This window comes from Tyto alba, unplaced genomic scaffold (assembly GCF_018691265.1).
Source record: "Tyto alba isolate M040663 unplaced genomic scaffold, T.alba_DEE_v4.0 Super-Scaffold_14, whole genome shotgun sequence".
Classification (NCBI taxonomy): Eukaryota; Metazoa; Chordata; class Aves; order Strigiformes; family Tytonidae; genus Tyto; species Tyto alba.
The window spans coordinates 53727177-53750925 of NW_024881276.1; the positions used below are offsets into that span (position 1 = coordinate 53727177).

Consider the following 23749-nt stretch of genomic DNA (forward strand, 5'->3'; position numbering starts at 1 on the left):
TTGATTGCTTCTGTTCTTTGGCCTTTCCCGTGAGGCTGCCTATGTTCATATTGCCACAGTAAAACTGGGCATGGAGCTCAAGCAGCATTTGAGTGAGGGGGAGAGAGATTGCTTTCTGTTGGAGCTGAGTTTGTGTAATTATGGGTAGGTTTTGTGGTGTCTTTTTTTTTTTGTCCATAGCAGGTTATAGTTTGAGACGTTGCTGTCAGTTCTGTGATCTGATAGTTCAAATTATAATTATTAAATAAAGGACCGTATTTTTAGATATAGAACTTTCCCTAACCCTCATAGCTATGTGGGTACCAAAATGCTGCTTGGTCTTCTGCCACACCTCCTGTTCCTCACCTCTATTCTGAATCGCCTTGGGGATCACTTTTTGAAGAATACACTTGAATTCAAGAAAGATCGGACTGAACATGACACCTGAGAGATGCTAGGCCAGGGCTTGATATGGACCTAGTCACCCTATAAAAGATCTTTTTCCTTGTTTCCACCTTCCTGTCAACTGTGTATATAAAACAACTGAAACTGGTCTCTGGTGATCTGTGTTACGAAGCATTCTAGTGAGAATTACTGTCCACAGGTTGATTGACTAGACTGATACCCCCCAATATCCTGTGTTCCGAGTACCTCCCGTGCTGTCCAGCAACTTTGAGCAGATGGAGTAACGCTACCTCAAGCCTGCCTGACATAGCAGGGAAACTACTTGACCATATTTTCAGAATTCATCTGCTGGAAGTGCTTGCAGCAGCTGTCTGTTTCTTTCCCAGTTGCAAGTAAAATGCAAGTAATAATAAAGACCTCTTGTGGGCGTCGAGGAGGATGAACGTTTTGTACAAGGAAAGCATTTAAGAGGATTACAGGTGGGAAAAGGCTTATGGAATGGCTACAAAGGTACCAAAAGTTCCAATTACATCTGCGTTTTATTGGATTAATGCAGTTACAATGCAGTATGGAGGGCACCTCCCCAGGCAAACAACACATGCTGTCCACAAGCATCTCGTCCCAAAAGGCAAACAAAAGAAGAAGCTAGAGCTCTGCTATGTGCTCCAGAGGTGGAGGACAATGGTTTTGGCTTTATATTAGTAAAGAGAGGAAGCCCTTCCCAGACAGAGGAGCTGTGGCATGGACGCAGGCAGAGACGGCACACACAGTTACACCCAAAGCTGTCAAACAATTGCGGCTAGCAGCACAGCTAAGCCTGGTCTTGGGAGCGAGAGCTGGAGCCTCTGGTCTGGTACAGGGAGCGGGGGAAGATGAGAGAAATGTGTCAAGGCTGTCCCAGGTTAGGTTTGTCTATACAAGGAGAAGAGCATTAGAGTGCCCTGACACGAGACCAGCTGACATGGTACGGCAGGGCTTGTCTGGTGTTTTCATCCAGGAACTCCTGGAGATGGCTTTGTAAAATACAGCTGGGAAAGGAGACGGTGGCAGGGCTACCTGTGTCCAGCTCCTGGCAGCTGGGGTGAATGGAAATCCTTGTGTGCTGACAGGGGTGTCGGCGAGGGGAGCCAGGAGAGTCCTGGGTCTGATCCCGAGCCACACGTCATGTCTCACTGGGAGGGATGTTACTGAAACATCTCTACCTCAGGTTGTGGGCTATAACAGGAGTTACTGCAGCAGTCAGGCAGGACAAACCCTTAATCTTGCAGTGCTTCTTGATGAGGAGAGGAGCAAAAACAGAGACTGGTTCCAAAGACACCACAAACAAGTTTTGAGACAGGGTGCATGCAACGTGCCCTGGCTGAAAAAAAAACAGGTTTGAGCCTACTGCAGGCATGGCTGGAGCCATCCAAGGCCTTGTTCATTACTTAGTGGCCCCAATAGATGACTGGGTGCGTGGTAGATAAGTAGTGGCCGATCTATTGCTGGTCCTTGGGTTAGGAAGAGAGGGGGCACTGTGATCATGTTGCACTTCTCACACGATCTGACCTACCAGAGGGGTGGTAGCCACCTCACTGCCTTGCAAGGAGCAATAAAATACAAGCTGGCAGCACAAGGGAAGCTTTCATTTGCAACTGGGGCAGATTTCTCAAGCACCGAGACTGACCCACTTTTACGGGCAAACCTTTTGCTGGAGACAACAGAGATGATGTCATTTCTCTATCAGTGCTCCGTTTCTAAGTTTCCTTGCCAAATTTTTGCTCTTGGCTCCTGATCGGAGGGATCAGGATCGTTATCAAAGAGGTCCCGTTCTGCCCTCTTATTAGCACTGCTGCGCGTGAGCTGGGTGCCTTCTGCAGGCTGCGGCTCCAGCAGTGGGAGGGCAAATGCGGATTTCCCAGCGCGTAGGCAGGGGAGAGAAGAGAAGCTGCCCGCTCGGGTCCCGTGCACTCCCAGCTGCGGTGGCCGACCTTCCAGGGACTCACCGGTTGGACTCTGTGTCTTCTTGCCCTCCCTCCCCAGAAGCGGGAAGCACTTGTGCTGTCTCAAGCAGGAGCGCCTGAGGCTCGGTGTGGGAAGCCAGCGGTGCAGGTGGGGCGCGTTCCTGCTCTTCGCTTGGGTGCAGGGGGTGCCTGGCAGTGACCGCGTCACGCCGGCCGCTCGCGGCCGAGGGGAGCGCGTCGCTCCCCGCAGCGGGTAAAGCAGAGGGAGGGAAGGGCCCCGGCGCCCCGTCCCCCGCCCAGTCGCGGCCCGGCGGTCAGCAGCAGAGGATCTTGAGGAAGGCTTTGCGGAAGTCGGTGTTGAAGGTCGTGTAGATGATGGGGTTGAGGGCGCTGTTGACGTAGCCAAGCCAGGTGCTGGCACTGTAAAGCCCCGGGGGCACGTGGCAGGACGGGCAGTGGGCGTTGAGGATGTGAATCAAGAAGAAGGGCAGCCAGCAGACTATGAATGCCCCTGGGTTGAGAGAGAAGGGGAAAGCCACCCATGACTTCAGAGAAGCAACTGCTTGGAAAGGGGCCTGCGCCTGTGCCCTCTCCCTCCACCCTCTCACTATTTCCATGCACGTGTCTGCATTTGGTAAACGCTGAAGGTGACATTTATTCCTGATACAGAGCGACTTGGCAAGAGCTCAGGCTCCTTGGGACCAGTTACGTGAATGGATGGATGGGACTTCAGGGGTGGCCTGGTGACAGACAAAAGCGAGTGGCCACATCTTAGAGGGAAAGACTGCTGCCTTGGCTGCTTTCATCAGTTACGACCGGGGCTGCATTCTTTCCCTGCTACGACTGAGTTAATGAGGGGTAGCAGTGCATCTGGTGACCGTGGCAGGTGACTGGGGTACCAGTCTCCTGGCTTCTCTATACAGCTCTATGAGCTTGTTCCTCTGCTGCTCCTTGCCTCAGTTTCCCCTTCCGTAATTGGATCTAAGAACTGATGAGTGTATGGAAACTTAGGATTGCTTCAGCTTTACAACAATAATAATGAAGTAAAAGGGAAAGCAAAGGTGTTGGCTGTTGTTCCCTCTAGCAGGGCTTGCTGGCCACTGATTTAAAACAAAAGGGTAACAAAACATGGCAAATAAAACACTAACATGCTTGGCTCTCAACAGTTGCTGGCATTACCCTAGATCCCTATATGTCCCACTGTTGCCTCTCCTGAGTTTGTGGAGCAGTGACAGCCAAAGCCTGGGCCTGGATTGCATTTTTTCAATCTCAATACTGTATTAGGAGGTTCCTTGCTCCTGCAAGTCCCAAGCCATCACCCCTTGCACCCCACTAGACAGAGTGGCTCTCACTCACCCAGGACAATAGCTAGCATCTGTGTAGCCTTCCTTTCCCGAAGCTGAATCAGCCGGGGCTGCTGGTGCGCTAGCTTCAAAGAGCTGATGGTTTTGCCATCGCTGAGCCTCCGTACCTCCAGTCCTGGCTTCATACTCTTTCTCCTCTCTTCCAGCCTGCTGTGTCGTGTAGTCCCTGGTGTCTTGGTGAGGGATGCCTCATGGCAGAAGCTGCGGTACCGCTGCAGGCTGAAGACAGTCAACAACTTCCTTTTGGTTGACATCTCCTGGCCTGAGCATTTGAGCGGGAGACAGGGGGAAAAGGTGCCTTGGCATCTGTTTGGCAAGGCTTTTCTCTCTAGGTGTTCCTGCAAAAGAGGATGACACAGAGGAACTGGGAACCATCCAAACCATTCATTGGGTCAAAGGATGATGAGGAGAGTTGTAGGAGTCATCCTTAGCCCCACTTGCTTCTTAGGTACGCACTATAGCCTCTGGACTGACCTTGGCTTATCAGAGGAGTGAACCAGCACTGGACAACTCTGCCTCCATCCCACCAAGGAGAAGCATGAGAACAAGAAGAGCTGGAACACCTGCTTTGCTAACCTTTCACTTGTATTTTTGTGTTGGCCCTCCTTCCCTTAACATCCCCACCCTTTTTTAATGTAGCTTCACTCTGAGAAAATGGGTAAAACAAGTGGATAGGCGTGACCAGGCGATCCCTTTCAAACCATTGTGCTGGTTCCCATGGTTGCAGATATTTCATCTAGAAAGGTCAGTGGAACAAATGCTCCGTGCACCATAAGCATTTTGACCTCTTAAATCTGTCAGTTGAGAAAGTTGTTTTTTTTTTTTAAATAATCTAGGTTAAAGCCTGTAAAGCCCTGAGAACAAAGCTTCATAGAACAAAAAAATCAATAAATGAAGACATTAAAAATCAATAAATGAAGAAATCAGACAGACTTCTGCATGGCTGAGAAAGCCCTGCTCTGAAGAAATATTGAAGTAGGCTGTGTTCTTTTCTAGTGGCCTGGTTCTAGAGGGCAGAGATACACAGGGAGTATCCTCTTTCTAGAGGGCTGAAAAGGATTTAACTGGAGCTTCTGCATCTCGAATATCATGGTGTATGGGTGAGGGATGGGATGAAAACATGCCATGTCCCTTCTTTTTGCTTTCTATTCTGCGCTTTGGCTCCTTGAGGAGGAGAGATGATGCATGCCCCGTCCTTTTTTGACAGCTCCCACTGGGTTCATGTGAATCTTACATTGTGTGCATAACACGGTTTGGTGCTGGCGCTCTGGCTGCCCTGCCGGGTGAGGGATCGCTTCTTTTGTCTTTGTCTTAGCACGAGGTAAATCCGGACATAGAGCAGCAGGGTCACCATGAAGGGGAGGTAGAAGGACACCAAAGAGGAGTAGATGATGAAACTAGGGTTGGATATGGAACAGACACTGGGATCCGCTGGGGAGGAGAAGAGAGAGAGAGGAGTGGCTGAGCTGCTTTCGTTTGGTACAAGGGGCCTCTGGTATGTTGGCAAAGCAAGTCAAAAGGCAGCCAGGGGATAAAGGTGGTCTAAGGAATGCAAGTATCTCCTATTTCTGTTGTTGTAAATTATACTGTGGCCTATCCACTCACCTAACTGACGCTTAAAAAGGACTCTACCTAGGGCCATCTAGCATGACCCAGCATCATCTGCCTGCTCTCCTGGCCAACAGCTCTGCCCTCTTCTCTCACGTCTATTCCCATACTTTCTCAGAGGATCCTTTCTCCTTTTGTCCTTCCTCCTATTCCTCTGACAGCCTCTGAGCTGCCTAGATGCAGAGTTATGCCTTCACCCCCACCTGTCTGGACCAGGCAGGGGGAGACTGCAGCTCTTCCCACCCCCTGTCCCTTCTCGCCTCCAGCACTGCATAGAGGATGGATGGGGAGCAGAGAACTTCTGCCTGTGGCTCCGGGGGGAAGAAGGCTCCCCTGCCCCTCTGCCTCCAGGGAGAATGAATGGGCTGCCCTAGGTGGGGAGAAGGAGAAAGACCAACCTGCTTCCAGGGAGGAGACTAAATTGTTGGCTATTCTCAAGGGATTAGGTGAGGAAACACAACAGCCGGTTGGATGGGTAGGAGGTTTCTCAGAAGCAGTGCCAATATGCAATCCTTGCTGTTTAGAAATGTGTCCTGCATCAGATTTAAAACCGTGTGTCTGTACCTGTTGATATCAGCAAGGTGCAGTGTCCGATGTGCGTGTGTGTGTTGGACGTTCTGCATGTCTGGAGATTTGCTTGGGTGGAGGGATCTTTAGACCTGGACACTTTGATGGGCATTGATTTGGCAGTAAAGCAGGCAGGTCTGTCCTCAGAGCAATATTTGGTGTCATTCCTAAGCAAATGGCAAGTTTATAGATAAGAGCACATCTGCTCTCCAAGCACTGGAGATTTTTCTTACCCTCCTTAGTGTGCTTTCCAGTTCCCTAAAATTTCCTATAACTTGGAAAGTCTGCAGGACCCATGTTAAATAACCTGGCCATGCACAGGGCAGCTCCATTTCCAACCCCTCTCTGTGTGCTATTGGTTGGGATATCACCTACCTGTAGTATTGAAGCCAAAGAGGAGAGGGCACGACACTGCGAACGCCAGCATCCAGACTATCACGATCATGAGAGAGACCCTCCTGCAGGAGCTTTGCCCAGTGCTGTACTGGTATTGAACTGGTTTCACCACTGCAGTGTATCTGCGGACCAAACCAGCTCCAGAAAGAGGAGAGGTAAGAATGGAAGGAGGAAAAGGACCAGGTTTTAAAGGGAGAAATGAAAGCCACATAGGGAACATGATGGTGAATGTGGTGAAGAAATGGAAGAGGAGAAGAGAGATCAGATGATGGGATCAGTGATTTTGTAGAAATGGTGAGCGGGGGCGTTGAGGGGAGGAACAGAGGAAATCAGAGTTAGCTGGCAGCCCTGCAGAGAAATGCTCTGCAAAACTGCCGGCACTGTGAAGCTACAAGGTTTGGGATAGCAGCTGGGACCAGAAACCCCAAGAAACCCCCACCCCTCAAGCCCCTAAGGTTATATGCACTGCTGGGAAAGAGCAGTCTCTGGAGCAACCATAGCCTGCTACACCCCGTGCCTCGGCTGCCCGCTCTGGTGTCAGCCTCACCGACAGCCAGAGGATTGCCCACGGGTGGGTGTCCGGGGCCTTTGGCTGCCAGGGTGCCCCAGGGGACTCAGCTCAGCAAGGCTAGGATTTGGAAGGCACAAGAGTCATGTTTTTAGGCTAGCCCAGGGGCTGCTCCTTGCAGACAGAGGCAAAGTGAAGTGGCGATAAAGATTCCCATGGAGGAACACCAGAGCAATCCAACGTTGAGAGCTGCTTTGTACAATTACCCTTGAGCCACATATTGAAAAGGTACAGCATGCAGTGTTTTTTCCCTCCCTCCCTCACTCCTCAGTCCTAACAGCACCACGTGTGCCAAGGTCGTGGCTCCTAGCCCTCAGTATTGCTTAAAAAAGGCTCAATTTTAAGATGCAGAAAAACAGGGCAAGGCTGAAGAGTGCACAGCAATAATTTTCACCCCTCCCTGTGTATATGGCAGGATTTGGTTTATTAAAACTTCATGAGTGAGGTCTCTAGAAGGAGAAACGCTCTTTGAGACTCAACAAGAATTAGATAATCAGTTCTGGTTCTGGCCTTCAAAAAGCATGAGCAAGTGGTTGATTCCCTATTGGTGATGTTCTATTGCTTCTGCCTCTCTGCCCTTAAGTGGAGGCATCTTCTAGCACGTGGGCAGAGCCACACTGATCGCTGTAATGGCAGTGATAGACTTGCAGGGACGTTTGTGCCCCTGAAGACACCCATACTGCCTGTGCAAACCCCACCTCCTTGTCCCGGCCATGCTGGGGTACGGGGCTGACCCCCGCCTCCAGACTATCCCCCTGGATGCCGCGGGCTCTCACCTGTCAATGCTGATAGCACAGAGGTTTAAAATGCTGGCTGTGCACATCATTACATCCATGGTGACGAAGATATCACAACAGATGCGGCTGAAAGTCCAGACTCCTCCTGTCACCTGCAGCAGCAACCATAAAACTGTCAGCCTTGTTCTGCACCGAGTCCTGATAAATTACTTACAGGTAGGTGCTCTCCTCCAAGTGTCTCATCAGCTAGATGAGTTCACGTCCACTCTCATGTGCAGAGGGAAACTGAGGCGCCTATGTTGTGTGCAAGATAACACAGCTGTAGGTCGTGGAGAAGGAGCCACACCTTGATTTCAACCCTTTAGTTACTCTTACAGAGGGAGATAAGGTGAAGGAATTGATAGCAGCTATCTCTTCCCTTCAGGCCTAGCATGATAAATTGATTTAAATTTGATATCGCTGTATATATCCTTTGATTAAGCATTATCTGAGAAATATCTAAGGGCTGTAAGTGTTTCTTATCTTAGCTGCTGGCGACCTCTTGCAGGCAGTGAGGTGGAAAAGTGCCACAAATTTTATGCATTTATGTATGAAACAGAGACCTGAGACCTGATGCTTCTCTAAAACCTTATTTGGATTCCTATCTCAGTTACAGCTTTTCATTATCAGATCTGAGTGAGAGCTCACAAGCTATTTGGATAAAGAGTTTTGGTTTGCTATCATGTTGAGCTTTTGTTCTGGTTGCTTTGAATTTTTAATCTGAAGTGTGTAATCACGAAAGCTTAGCTGTGGCCAATCTTTGTGATGGAGAAATGCATTTTTTGGCCCAGCCATCAAGCTCTTGACAATGACCTTTTCGGTTGACAACAATATGCTCCCAGCACCATGTGGCACTGCTCTTCTCGGGGCTGGGATGATAACCTGGCTCAGAGCAAGGTGGTCTGCCTCAGCACCCACTCCTTGTAGGAGATAAACAAGGAGGCAGAGTGCCCTCCAACAGATAAGCCCGTTGGATGAGTAGAGCAAACAAATCTAACACTGTGGTAGTTGGAGAAGGGGGCTGAGCGAGAAAGAGGGAGGAAATTCCTTGCTTGGAAAGAGGCTGGATTTTAGCCTTCAACCCCGTAGATACTGCTGGTTCAGCTGGATCCTGGGAAGCTATCAGGAACCGGAGCTAGTTCCTTGTCTCTCTGCTTACATTTAGATCACATCTGGAGTTCTGCGTTCGGTTTTGGGGCCCCATTACAGGAAAAGCATTGATAAACAGGAGCGAGTCCAGCGGAGGGCCACCAAGACAGTCCCGGGGGGCTGGAGCACTTGTCCTGTGAGGAGCAGCTGAAGGAACGGGGCTTGTTTGGCCTGGAGAAGCGGTGGATTTTGGGGGGGCTAACAGCAGACTCCGAGTGCCTAGTGGGAGGCTTTTAAGAAAGTTGGAGCCAAATTACTAAGAAGATGGAGCCAGGTTTTTCACAGCAGCGTGTGGTGGGAGGACAAGAGGCAACAGGCGTAAGTTGAAAGCAGAAAGGTGCAAACTGGTTATGAAGGTAAACATTCTGACCATGAGGCCAGTGAGGCGGTGGAGCCGGTTGCTTGGTGAGCCCGTGCAGGTTTCACCCTTTGAGGTTTTCAAGACCTACTCAAAAATACTCATCCCAGATCAGGCTGGAGAGGGTGCCACAAGTAAGCTTGGCTTCTAAGGTGGTGGGGTCAACCCTGCAACAAGTGTCGATGCCTAGGAAGGACGTGGCTCCCTGCAGCAAGAAGCATTTGTATAAATACAGAATTCAGTCTGCGCGAGTTGTTTTCACAGTTGTTTAAGAAATAATCCTGAGAAATTTCAATGGGTTGGTTTGTGCCAGAATTCCCGCACGTGGGCACAGAAACTCACTGAGGTGACCTGTATCTTTAGGGTATTCTCTGCTGGACCCAGCTGCTACATGTCAGAAGCCAGCTACTGAACTGGCGTCTTCCATTAGACCCCCTGACTCTGAATGAATGCAAGGGAGAGAAAGGGGAATTGGCTTGCAAAATGCAGTAGGGAACTGGGTTTTTGTCTTCAGTTCTTTGATACCTGTGGGGCTCGTTTGTTTTCTTTTTTAAAAAAGCAAGCAAAGGAAAAAAAAAAAAAACAACAAACAAAAAAAACTAACAAAAAATCCCAAACCCTTAGAGGTTTTCTGCACAATTAGGTGGGCTACAAGATGTGCAAACTGAACGCTGTCCATCTGAAATTAAGGACCTTAATAGGTAGGTTCAGGTTTCAAAGAAACTCAACACCGTTTTTTCTTTAGTCACACAATTTGAGATCTGCTTGACAACCTCAAAATAGGTTAAAAACAATATGAATGCTGGAAGCCTTTGCAGTGGGACCCAGTAAGGGATGTTTCTGTAGTCTGAGGCAAAATGCAGTGCAGTGTCTGTGTGATCTGTGGAGTCTGAAGAATATTTCACCAGGAGCTGGTGCCAGGTGTTCGCATGAAAGCCAGCTGCCGCTCCCCAGCAGATGTGCAAGCACTTAACTGAGGGAGTTTCCAAGGTCCTGAGCACATTCAGATGCTAAGCTCAAGAATGCGAGCCATTAAAACTGAAGGTGGTGGTGGTGGGAATGGCTCTGAAGTGAACCCTCTCAGGATGATGCATTCACACCACCTGCATGCTAAACTGTAGCTTGTATTAAGTGGATGCTTGACAGATCAAAACGTTTGGGCTTATAAACCATCCTCACTTCCACCAGCCACTTCTAAAATGGGGAGTACCTCTGCTGAAGCCAGTGAAGTGGTTAATATTTACCTGTGGGGTGTGCGAACACAGAATTTATTCCAGAATTTAACACTGAAGAAGGGCCTTTTTATTATAGGCCTTGTTCATAATTTTTAAAAATCTATTTCTGCTCTTCCTTTCATTGCTCTGTTCCGCTCATCTTTGCTACAGCAGCTAGAACTTGCTAGTGTGCATTTCTGGTTTTCATGTGCTGGCAGGGTACCTGTTCTTTATCGCTCTGGTGTCTTTCATCCAGGAATCTCAAAGCACATCACAGAGATTAAATGAATGAATCCTCACAACTGCCTGGGTGAGGTGGATGGTCAAATATTATTCTCTTACAGCTGATGAGAGCGAACCACAGAGAGATGAGCTGATATCATTTCTCATTACCACTCAGTGCATGTGTGGCAGAAGTGGGAACAGAGTCCAGGATGAAATCCTGGCTCTATCAAAGACAATGCTAAAGCTCCCTATAGACTATTCAGGTCAGGTTCTCACCTCATCTTTCTTGATGTCCAGTCTGCATTATCCACAAAATTGCAATATTATTATTTTTAAATTTCCAACCCTAAAGGAAGTCTTCCAGTTAAAAAAAAAAGAAAAAATCATTGTGCATTCATAAACTTTTGCAAATCCATCACTCTCCTGAATCCTTAAAAATAAACAAAAGAACCTCTGTAAATCAGATATGTATGATGATACTGTATTGAGGAGTACATGGATGGGAAAGGATGAACACAAAGCTGCACCAGGTGATGACAGGCATGTAAGTAGCGGTGCACCTAACCATGCTCACTTAAATGTTTTGTGTTTAAGAGAGCTTTCTTCTTGGGGATGCTGTTAGCTCCCCCGCAGGTGGGAGATAGCTGCTTACGTTTTTGCATGGTGGGAGTAACTAAGAGCACGCATGCTGTCAGTAAACTGCTGAGCTGCAGTCGGTCAGTTGTCTGTCCTCCCTTTGACGGTCGCCTGGCGAGCTCCTTCATCTCAGAGAGCAGCTGTAGGTCTCACTGCCCCGCTTTGAGAGCCATGGAAGAAGAGATGGAATTACTCTCACACTCTCTGAACAGAGCTGCAGACTGGGACCTCAGTGACAATCATCTTCTGAAGCTTTTTTCCCTTTGAAGGTAGAACTGGATGCTGTGAAAAGACTGAGGAGAATGCTCCAGGCCATGCTGCTACATGTCCTCCTCCACTTATACAATGACTACGAGGCATGATAGTATTTAATGCCAACAGACTCCAGTGGGCAGGATACCCTAACGCCTCTGTCTTAGAAACCTTGGTGAGCTTGTCCTCACGTCAGCCAGAGCATCAGAGGTCAGTAAGGCACTGGGGTCACAGTACTGGTATATTAGACCTATCCATTAGCCCCAGAAGATTGGTAGCCACAGTGCCGAATGGCATTTCTGTGCCAGAAGCTTCATTAGGGGGAGATGGGGATTTTGAGGTTATAAAATGTTCCTATTGTTGCTCTGTCACAGCCTTCCCAAAAAACTTCTCAGAAAGAGACAGTTCTGGTCTGCACGAGTGGTAAAACGACAAATCTCGCGGAGAAGGTCCAGGCCACAGATGACTCTAGATAATGAGTGTAAAGCACAAAGTTCACAAGTGACATTTAAATCCGAGGTATTCATCCACCTTTAGCTTCTCCATAAATAATGGCCAGGTCTCAGATGTCTGGTTTGGCAAATGTTTGTAGATTAATAGGCATTGTACATAGTTTTTGGGGACTGAATGATTTCTTGGCAATTTCCAGGCCCATAGTGTACTGAAGCATGATGCCATTTCTGCTTCATTGGTAGCATCGCTGATCCATAAACAGCAGCAAATATCTAAACGACTTTGGGGCTTTTTGGAATGTTTTTTAAATCTTAGTCTTGCTGGAGTCCTACAGCCTAGTTCTCCAGGCTATTACTGTGCAATGCTGGAAGTGGTAGTTTGGGGCTGGGGCGTGTGTGGGTTCTTCTCCCTGTTGTTTGGGTGACTCTTGGATCAGCTACTTTGATTATGCAAGCTCCACGAATGGAAATTAATCTTGAATGGGTCTCCAAACATAACTAGGGAACAGACCTACTGTTGTGCTCACAAATCGTGACCACAGTACTGCATGGGGGAAGAGGCTGCTTCACATATATGCCTCATTCCCAACCTGTCCACAGCGAGAGCAAGTGCTAAGTATTTTCTAAGTCTGAAATAAAATTTGACTTTTTAATAATATTTTTTAGTTGCAGTAAAATTGCTGAGTCTAATTCTGTCTTGCTGGGATGGCTTCCCCCTTCCCCCACTTACTCCTTGCTTTTTAATCATTCAATATCACACAGCTGAGCTGTACACACCCTGCAGGCCACCTCTAGCACCGCTCCACACAGATTGGTCTAAATGTTGCTACTGACTTCATTAGGAGCATGATCACACATGCAGTATCATCGTGCTCTCTTCATTCTTTCACTCCATAGCCATGCTATACATAAATAATTAACACTAGTGCCCTTATTAACAATGCTTATACCCAGAGCAAACCCTTAATTTCTCTTAATTGTAGCCTTGCTGAGACTGCAGAGGGCACAGCTTGGGCGAGTGGCTTGGATTAACACAAGGGAAATGCCCAGGCTGGGTGCCAAGGTTTAGAGCTGTGTCGCCCGTTCAACCTACTCCGGTGGCAGAGGAGGGCTGTAGGCCACTGCCAGTCCTCTGCCACTTGATCCAATCTCCTTGTACCCACACAGTAGGTCTGGCATTTGCTGGTGTTGTCCTGTCTTGTCCTACTTTCTGTTCACGCACTGTGCAGCCCATATGCACAAGTCAAAATCCCTCTCTGCTTCTACTTTGTTTTGAGGGAAAGAGGTCAGACAAAGGTGGGCAGCTGCCAACGGACTATTTACCCTAACCTTCAGCCTGATCCCAGCTTGCCCCTTACAGAAAGAGCATGAGGCTTCAGCAAGATCACAGCTCAGAGGCTTATTCTGTCTCTGCTAGCACGAGAACAGGCTACTAGGGCTCAGCTGAAAGCTTACTAGGGCTCAGCTGAAAGGCTGATAGATGGTCACTCTAATTTTTTTAGACCTCTTATTTTTTTGTGAATTAGTGTAAAAATGGTGAAAAAAACAGACAAAAATGTCAGTTGTAGCATACCTTCATATATTTATTCTAGTAAAAACATTTGCCTTGGGAGCAGCTTCAGTAATTCAGGATTTTGCTGCATTGTGGGGGGACTTGGGTTCCGTCTTTGCTGCCCTATATCTGACAGTGTTGTCCATACTGTGCATGGTCATGCCAGTACATTTTTACATTGACCAATGTGCGAAGAACAAGGAAATGGAGAATAAGACCCCAAGGGCTTGATGAGTCCTTTGAAGTTATTGTGAAAATGCTCACATGACTTAAAGAGATTTTGGAGCACGTTCTTCAGCTTCAACTCTTTGTCAGCCTGCTTGGAGAAGGTTGCTTGGAGCTGACCTAACACCACGGATGTTAAGGTTCTCAAACTCCGCAGGAGATGAGGATTTGACTGCCCTCGCTTGTTTTCTGGCCAACAGGAGCAGGGATTTATCTGGGCTTCAAGATGAGTTCCTATAAGGTACTTCCACCCTATTGCCTCCCCCTCCATTCCTGAATCATCATGGTGCTCACTGGCAACCCTTCTGGCTGATGGAGTCAGCTTCAAGGATGCTCAGATGAAAGTGGTATTAGCACATCAGAACACACGATCTACATTACTGGCTGTAGCCCAGCTGCCATTCAAGCTCAAAGAGGCTGTGCTCTGCCAGGAAGAACAAGGCTCAGGGTATCTGCTGACAGGTGGGACTGTGGTGCGTTTGTCCAGCACGTGTCCAGCCCACAAGGGTCACCTGTGCGACATCGTGGGCTGCCACCCACCCCACAAGTGCCCTAGAGCTAGATGGGGGGGTTAAAATGCGGATGGATTTTATCTGTACCACAGGTGGCCTATCCTGAGAGCGTGCACTATGCTGGTGAACTCGTACTGTGGTTAAAACCTGCTAATCTTTCCCAGGATGTACTCACCTCCAGGTACACCACCCATGGCATCACCAAAGTAGCCACCAGCAAGTCCGCCACCGCCAGGCTCACCACAAGGTAGTTCGTTGTGGTTTGCAAGGTGCGTTCCCTCAGCACGGCTAAGCAGACCAGCACGTTCCCAAAGATGATGGCCAAAATCAAGATGCAGTAGCAGAGGGCGTAGTAGGCGTGTGAGTGTGGGGGGTCAGGCTCTGTAGTGTTGTCTGCCCCACAGGGAGCGGGGTCGGTGGTGTTAGGATGACTGCTGGCTCTTGTGAAGAGGGCCATGGGGGTGCCGCTGCAAAGGGAAAGGAAGAGGTGACTGAAAATCAGAGCTCTACAGTAATTGCGGGGAACAGTACCTTTTGGGGATGGTGTATGATTTTTCATACTTCCCTCAAGCCAGTTATAGAGGTCTTTCTTTTCCTGCTCATATATAGGCAGAGCCTTGCTCAAAGCCTTGCTTGGCCTGTTTTGGTGTTCATTGAATCTAAGCCAAGAGAAGAATGCAAGATTTTGCCTCCTGTGTGCATCTGAAAGGTGCACCTGTCGTGGTTTGGGCCTGATCGGCAACCAACCACCGCAGCTAATCACCCTCCCTTCCCCCTCCCCACCTGGGAATGGGGGAGAGGATTAGAGGGGTGAAGGGAGACTCGCAGGCTGAGATAAGGACAGTTTAATAATGGCAATAAAATGAGAACAATAACGATGATGGGGGAAAACAAAAAGAAATATGTAAACAGGCAATGTACAGCGTAATTGCTCCCCACCCGCTGACCAATCCCCAGCCCGTTCCCGGCCAGCGACCCCGAGATACCAAGATCCCACAATCGCAATCCCAGAAGCGAGAGAGAGAGAGAGAGAGCTCCTTCCCGACCACCCCTTCTTTATATAGTGAGCATGACGTTCCATGATATGGAATATTTCACTGGCCAGTTAGGGTCAGGTGCTGTGGCCGTGCTCCCTCCCTGCTCCCTGTGCCCTGGCGCACGGGCAGGACATGGAGAGTCGGGGAGTCCTTGAAGTCTCGGTAGCAGCTGAAAACATCAGTGTGCTCTCAGCATTCTTCCCATACCAAACCCAAAGCTAAATCCAAAACACAGCACTCATCTAGTCCCTGAAAAGGAATATTAACTCTATTTCAGCCCAAACTAAGACAGCATCTTACCAACCAATGCACCTGTACAGAAAGTGACAATGGTTTTAAGATGCACCAAAGTCACACCGCAGTACAAGTCAGCCGGGCAAGAGCGCAGTCTGAAAGACAACAATCAGTAGTGCTGAGGGAGACCCGACGCAGTTACCCAAACTATGGCTTGTCCAGAAGCTTGGACCTAGTATCTTTTCTTCTGGGAAGTACCCTCCCCCTTCCCTCATCAAAAAACATCTTCTATAACTTCATGCACTCGAGTGCTCGGCAGCCTGGCAGAGAGACCGCACCTGCAGTGCTCAAGCAGCCTCTTGAACCCTGGCCGCCTGGCAGCAAGCACCACCTACTGAATTACTCTTTCCTGCGACGTGTTTCTGTCTCAGGCCTTCTGCTCAAATAATGCTCTGCTTCAGCCCTGCCTGCCTTGCCAAAGCCTGACTGTCAGTGCTGCCCCCATTTCGTCCACACTGCGCTCCGTGTTTTCCATGCCTGGCCAGAAGACGCGCTTCCTGTGCTGAAGAGCAAATCAACTTGTCATTTGGGATGAACTAAGGGAAGGATGCAGGCTACTCTGCATTTCTTTTCCTTACAATGGATTCGTGATTGTGCTCAGGAACCTACCCTTTCTTGACTTCGAAGGAAGATGATTTTTTTTCCAGGAGTATGAAGGCTGCTGTCCCAGGGTTGTTCTGTGACATTTAATCGCTTGTATCCAATTTTTTTTTTCTTTGCTAGTGCTCCCACTGCTGAACTCATCATCAGCGTGACAGGTACAAAAGGCAAGGACAAAATGTTGCAATGCCAATGGTATAAATAATTCTTTGTTCCACCTCACCCCTTGAGCAGCAGCATCTGTGATGCACACACTCCTGGAAGAGTAGCTGTGCAATAGGTATAAATTGCTCCAACCCTTTGGCATATATTCATCCTTAAAACTGGTGTCTCTTGCCCCTGCTGCTTTGTAGTTGAGAGAGGGCAAAGGCTGAATGAGACAGAAACTGAACTTCCCTCTGTCCCATGAACACAGATCCCTCAGGACAGGGTTGAAACAAATCTCTTATGGCATGTGTTTTGTTTGAAAGTGCCTGTGCTTGCCTTTCCTTCTCTATCTTTCTTCTGCCTGCTCCTGACAAAGAAGTTAAGCCTTCCACTGGATCTGGAGGATTTCCCGTAGCGTGAGCGCTGCTGCTGAGCCCAGGACTGTTTGTTCATAAAACAGTTCAGCTGCAGCCACCTAAAGACAGGACTTGTTTTCCAGCGTCCCTTGCACTGACACAGCTCCCGCTCTGGGAAATCTGTATTGTCTGGGGCCATCAAAGGCTAGTTCTGTAGCATTGGGGAAAAAAAAAAAAAAAAAACAAAAAACAAACTACATTAAGCAGCTGCCTAGCTGATAAGCAAAGCCGTGACAGGGAATGAACAAAACATCACGCAGGGTACAACCAAAAGGCTTAAGGAACCGCATCACACGGTTTGCCTGCAGGTTTCCTGCCCCGTCTCCTGGCCCTTACAGCCTAAAGCACTACTTTCCTCTCTCACCTGGAGGCCAGTCTTCCCTCCCAGCACTCCACCCCCAATCCTGCCAGGCCCCCCAACCCTGGACTGCCCCACACCCCCCAGCCCTGCTCGCTCTGCCCGTGGCCGGGGTGCTGCCAAACCAGGCGAGTGCCAGGGGACCGGGGATGCTGATGTGCCGGGGTACCGGGACACCCACATATGGGGGGTGGCGGGACCCAGGGGTACAGGCACACCGGGACACCAGGGGTACCGGGGTACCCACCACCCGGGGCAGCCGGGCTGTGACAAGGGTCGCTGCCGTGGGGACGAGCAGACGGAGGGGAAAGGGAGGGATGCTCCTCCCGTAGGTCTCAGTTCGGACGGCAGGGTCCGAGCGTGGGGTACAGGGAGCAGGGGAGGGCTCCGGGGTCCGAGCGCAGGGTCCACGCGTGGCCGCGGCTTTGGGTCCGGCTCCGGCCGCGGGTGCTGCTCCGCGCCCGCCGCTCCGGCACCCGAGGGGCAGCGGCAGCTCCGCGGCTTCACCGCCGTGACCCCGGGCCGGGTCTGCCGTGTGTCCCGGCGATGCCGCGGGGGGAGTGGGAGGCTGGGGAAACCCGGGGCGGGGGGAGAGCTGCGGGGAAGGGAACCGCCGGCACCGGGCGGGAGGGGAGGCGGAGGGCAGCGATCAGGACTTACCCCCGGCCCGCCGGGCCGTGGCACCGCCGGTGCCGGTGCCGGTGTCGGTGCCGGTGCCGGTGTCGGTGCCGGTGCCGGGGCCGGTGTCGGTGCCGGTGCCGGTGCCGGTGCCGGTGCCGGTGCCGGTGCCGGCCCCGCTCCCTCCTGCCGCCCCCCCGGCGCGAAGCCGCGGGGCGGGGCCGCCCTGGCCACCTCCTCCCGCCCGCCCCCCGCCCCAGCCCCGCCGGCGGCAGCGCGCCGGGACCCCCCCCCACCCCGTGGCCGGGGAGGGGGGCAGCCGGGCCGGGGGCTGCGCTCCCCTTCCCGCCCTTAAGCGCCCCAGAGGTTGCCCCTTTCCCAAAAGGACCTGGCGGAGGGGTCTTGGTTCATTTTGGAGCCAGGGGCCGCAGCAAGGGTGTGCTTTGCTGAAGGGCTGACCGGCTTTTTCCTTGGGGGGGGGGGGGGGGTGGGAGGGAGTGGGGAAAGTAGAGAGCTGGGAACCCCAAATCCGGGTGGTGTGCTTGGCCCCAAGGCGCCGGTGTTGCGGCAGGGCTGGGGGAGATGCCTCGGCGGCGGTGGGAGGCAAAGAGGCAGACCCCTTCGGGGGAACGCTGCGAGCGTCTTAGAAAGTTCTCACTTAAAATGTTTAAATAAACTACCTTAAACCTGAGATGAAAAAGTGCTGGGTAACCGGGGAGGACGCTGAGAAGAAGAGCGATGTTTGGGGAAGTGTCCTTCTCCTGTCGGGACCGAGGCACGCCGCATCAGCTGTGGCTGGAGCGTGACCACAACCGCTGTCTCCGAGATGTGTTTTCCCTTGAGGTCTGAGACCAGGAGTCTGAGGCCCAATTCTCCTCAGTCTGTGGTCCCTAGGAGAGCTCTGCGGGGTACAAATGATCCCAGTGGGCCTTCTCTCTCCTAAGGCTGGGCTGAACCCACTGTTCCCTCTGGCACAGCAAGTGGGGCTCGCTGCGGGCTGTCGCGAGGGTGCAGGATGCTCGGCTGCGGGGCTGAGGTTCCCCTTCCCAGGCGTGCAAGAGTTGCAGGAGCAGCACTGCGGCCCTGGCAGGGAGGAGGGAAAGTACTCTTCCCCTTTATGCACCCGCTGGCCAGGGTGGCCACGGGCTAACTTGTAGGTGGGCAAGAGGAGGAGGAGGAGATACGGCAGAGAGCAGAGTCCATTTATTTGTTTTTAACAAATTAGTTACCTTAACAAACATGTTTTGGGATTCCAGCTGCCTGGTTTGCCTCTCCCGATTGCAGCTATCGGAGCTAATTTCTTTGCAGGTAAGGGTGGTAGGAGGGAGAAGTGCTGCAGAGAGCACTCGTACCCATGAGGTGTGAGGGGGGTGAGAGTCCCAGCTTTAGCCTGGCTGGGGATGGTGGAAGTGCCCATACAGGACTTGATGGGGACTAATCAGCACCAACGCCTTTAACCAAGGCTGTGACTACCCCGAGACAGGTTGGTGTATGATACTGGATGAGTGTGATGAGTCACTGCCTAGTCCCTACAGGTGACACATTTGCAGGTGTCCTTGGTGGAGGATATAACTGCCAGGCTATAGACCAAATGACCCATGAAGGGCTCTACAGCCCCCTTGTCCCCTTGGGAGCTCCAAAACGATGTGACGTGGCCTACATGTACTGTGCTTATCTTACATGTGTACAGCTGAACTTCTGCTGTCGTCCGCCTTGCACTGCTCACCTTCAGGGAAATGCATTTGCTAGCTGTGCCTGGAGACGTCAAGGAAGGGGGGGAAGCCCTCCCACCCATCCCCAGCAGTGGCTTTTTAGCTGTGAGCTTGGAAAGCGTCCAACACACCCACACTCGTGTGATTAAAACTGGAGGGAAAAGCACGCGCCGTGATGCTTGTTGTCTAGCGAGGGCTGTGGGAGTTGTGGGCTGGGTGCGAATGGCCGGTGAGCACGGCTCCTCACTGCGGGGCTAGAGAGCTGCAAAGAGCTGGAGGCATTTTAGCTTCTTTTTAGCATTTTTTTTTTTTTTTTTTTAAGTGCAGTTGATTTGTAGGTGAGTCCCCGAGGATTGTGGCCAGCAAGGTGCCCACATCAGCTGTAGGACGCTAGGACCACAAGGCACTACCGCCATACGCTTTACTGATGTCAACTGTTCAATGTTAATGGCTAACCATGGATCGATAAAGAGACATTAGCATGCACCTGCCCCCCTCCTCTAAGATAGAGGGGATCTGACAGGGGGAATCCAGTGCTTTAACCACAGCAGCACCCTTGTTCTGATTCACATCTTTATCTTCCAGCATTGAAACCTTCCCTGTTGCCTTGCCTTGCCTTGTGTGTCAGTGGAGCCCCTGGTGCTGCCTCTCCCAGGGGTCTCCTCACCCCTTAATTCATGTTACCCCCTCATCCCAGAGACCCCCATTGAGAATGCCCCAGCCCTTTACCCTCTCTGGTCCTGAGAGTTCTGTAGCAGCCTGTCCTCATCAACCTGCTCAGATTAATGAGGCAGATGGACAGTAGGGGCTTGTGAAACTTGTTTCTTACTTTAATTATTTTTATCTATTTTCTTAATATTACAGTGACTCTAGGAAAAAAAAAAATCCAGTTGTAAATGTTGCTGCCCTATTCAAGCTCATTCTCACCAGCAGTCCCTCCCCACCTCCTTCCTGCAGCGGCTTCCTTCCCACCTCGTTGTCCAATTTTCCTGAGGCTGGAATCTTTTTGGGGTAGGGATTTAATGACATTCTTGTGTTTGCTCTGCAGAGCAAGATAATAATCCATGTGATCATTTAATTTAGATTAGATTGTACCACACACAGAGACAGGGCTGAATTAAAATTGCATAAGCAATCCTGATTGTGATATTTGCAGTGATTATTTTTTTTTTTTAAAAAACATTACAACTTCTATAATACAATGCTTAGTGCAATGCCTCTCTCATAACTTTTCTTCTTTGTACCCCAAAATCCAAGTATGTGGCATATATTGGCCCCAGTTAAACACTGGACAAGTTGCAGCCCTTGGCTGTGACAACATGGTATCACAAGCATGGCAGAGAAACAGGTCAAGAATGCGTTGTAGGAACCTCAAAATGAGAGGCTGTGCCAACAGATTTCACAGGTGTATCCTAACAGCAAAGACTACTCAAACTCCTGCATCTCCAGCTCCATCACAGGCTTTCTGCCCCCACGTGCAGAAAGTTGAGAGGGGCCATCATTCCCAAACCTGGTCCGTTCCCTCTGGATCCCCCCCAGTCTGTTTCTCTGCCCTCACCTCCAACACCAACTCCCCTAATTCTTCTTTTCAGTCCTATGTGTCTCCAGGCTCTTTGGTAAAGATTTCAGATGACTTGGATAAATGTCAGTGTTCCCACTAATTTTTTCCCCATCTCCCTGCCCATCAGTCCCAATGTTCCTCTGTGCTAAGTTTGTCCAGTGAGTGGTTGTGCACTCCCAGTCCCTTGTGTCTCTTTCCAGCCCTTGCTCATGTTTCTTCCTTTGCTTTCTAGACACAGACTCAGCATCTTGTCCAGCTCCCAAACCTCTGTCAGCTTCACCCAGCCTATTTGTCCTTCCCCACTACCACTCCTTCCCAAGCTCCTCACTCTCCACCTTGCCAGCTCTGCCTGGGTTGCTAGTCCCCTGCACTCCTGCAGCTTAAAGGACTGTTTGCAAATGGTATTTGTTGTGCTCTCACACCATGGTTGCTGTCACTACAGCCAGCGTTTGAGGCACAGTGTCTAGTACGTGCCACTCGGGTGGAATAAACCTTCCATCACTCATCCTGCAAGCCAGAACACCCCCGTGGCAATGAGCATTTTTAAAATACTCTGCAGCCACGGAGGTTTGCAAGACCTGATGTATAAAGCCCTAACCTGACCCCATGGTTGACCCTCTTTGGAGCAGGATGCTGGACTAGACACCTCTGGGGGACCCTTCCCAAGATGAATTATCCTGTGCTGCCATGAAAATAACCTTGCCCGCTGGTGGTAAGTAAACAAGTCCTTCCTGGCTGGCACAACCGGCAAACTTCTGATGAAACTTAAGCTCATAATCATACCACCTAAGCAGGACATGCCTATTCAGTCTCAGTTGCTCTAAATTTTTTAAAAAACTCACTTGTTTTCGCAGCGGCTACCAAAAAGGAACTCAAGCAGCTTCAGGATAATATATGCACAGCAGCTTGCAGAACCAGTACAGGATCCTTGGAGAAATGGGAGGAAGCTATCACAGCTCACATCAAATAAGATTCACAGGAGATTCAGATCCTGCTGATACTGATTCCCTTCTGCTCAGCCTTATCCTTCCCTTTTCCCTCTTCCAGCAGTCTGGAAAGAGGTGGCACATCCCGAGTCTGCACAGTACACAGCGATGTGAGTTTAGCCCACAGGGAATGTTTGTCATGTAAATCGCATCCGCAGCGGATTTTATACAGTAAAATGATAATTCTACAAGGGTAGGTGGTAGCATAACAACTCTCTTTCTCATCTGGTGGTTAAGTATTAGTCTGGGACTTTGAGGTCCAAGTCCTTCTTCTGCTTCACCTAAGGTGTAATCTGGGATAGAGGAGCTCTCTGTTAGGCAGAACTGTGACTTCAGGCTCTGCATCCCATAAAGCAGGCTGGTCGGATAAAGCCAGCATCCTGCCAAACCCCTCTCTAAAATTACTGGTTTGATCCTATTTTCCTTTCATTATATTTTGGTTATGTTAGAACACGTATTTTTCAGTGTGTCCACGGAAGGACAGATCCTGTTGTGGTTTGTTTTCTTATGCATCCAGTCTCAGGCTACGGGTGCTGCTCGTGAGGAGAGGAGATGGGGCTTTTGAAAATGAGGAGGGTGACTTCTGCAGGGATGCCTGACAGAGGAAAGGCTGTGGAGGGGGGTCGGGGGGGATCATGCTGTCGTACCTCACCTCGTGGTGCCTCCCTATGGGCTCCACGCTGCACTGTGTGCAGGGAGCCCAAGGGGCTCGGCCGGGTGGAGCAGTTCCACGAGACACGGGAAGAAAAATGCTGGAGATGTGAGGAAAAGGGCGTCAGTGTTCAAAAGTACCGCTCTCCTCTCTGGGAAAACCCGTTCACATTTTCACACAAAGAAAACTCGGCGCTGCAGGGCTGTCGTTACCTCTGTCCCTCCTTCCCGCCTTGGAAAATGAACGTGGCCGGTCTGTGATGGACCGCGCTGCCGGGGCTCCCGCTGTGCCCTCTCGCGAGGCACAGCCTGCCAGTAGCTGGGGCTGTCAAGTCGTTTATCGAAGAGGCCCCGAATCTCAGAGGGGCTGGTTATCGCCCAGCGCCTGTCGCAGCCGCGTCTGGGGGCCGGGGGGGACGTGCGGGTTTCCCTCCGGCAGCAGTACTGCCCTTCCGCACGGGACGGCTCTCTGTCGCTGGCAGGGAGCAAAGCCCCGCCGGAGGCAGGACTGGGTGCGGGAACAGTTGCTCCGTTTGAGCTGGAGGAGGGGTTCTATGAGCCAAGCCCAAATGCTAAAGCTACGTTTGTTCCTCAACTCTGTGTCCCTCCTTCTCCCATTCCTTCGCTCTGCCTTGGCCTGAGGATCCTCAGCAAACAGGATCCCTCCTTAGCAAAGGTCTGCTGCAGCATCAGCTCTTTCTGTGATGTCTCTCTTCTTCCCTCACACCTTCCTCCATCCTAAAGGGCTTTTGGGGTCTGGGCATTATCAGTAACAGTACTGATGCTTTCTAGCTACACCTGGGATTCCTGCTCAGACCCGGCTGACTGGCGCCCACGGTTTCTGCTGGGTTTCCGACCTCTCAGTTTCTCTCACTGCTGGTCACAGCAATACGCTCGTCTCACAGCTAACAGGAATTTTTAATCCTCTTTTCCTGTTTGAGGTAAGAGGTTGCGTGCACAGACACACTCATGCAGGTGAGTTGAAAGGGGCGTTGGTGGCTCTCTCCTGTCACGGGCTGGTCTCTGGCCCCAGGGTCCACCTAGAGTCACCTCTTGCTCTGGGTGGCACGGGTGCTGCCACCCCACAGGGTGTTTTCACCGGGCAGTGGCTCTGGCCACCTCTCCTTTCCCATCTGCGGTGTGAGACTGGCAGATATCTGTGTCACAGGGGAGGATGCAGGGTGATAT

General features: G+C 50.6%; 1 protein-coding gene across 2 annotated transcripts; it reads right to left on the bottom strand.

Moving 5' to 3' along the window:
* Positions 1–904: 904 nt before the first annotated feature.
* DRD3 (dopamine receptor D3) lies at positions 905–17726 on the bottom strand. 2 transcript variants are annotated; one of them, XM_042788642.1, is made up of 7 exons: positions 17694–17726; positions 14357–14648; positions 7607–7719; positions 6242–6384; positions 4926–5122; positions 3684–4029; positions 905–2838 (listed from the first exon to the last, which is right to left on the bottom strand). In XM_042788642.1, exons 2-7 carry the CDS (start codon positions 14636–14638, stop codon positions 2642–2644), a joined length of 1278 nt encoding a protein of 425 aa, XP_042644576.1. In that variant the 5' UTR covers positions 14639–14648; positions 17694–17726; the 3' UTR covers positions 905–2641. The 2 variants fall into 2 exon arrangements, with proteins under 2 accessions (XP_042644576.1, XP_042644578.1); XM_042788644.1 differs by having other exon boundaries at positions 2785–2838; positions 3799–4029.
* Between the last annotated feature and the right edge of the window lie 6023 nt (positions 17727–23749).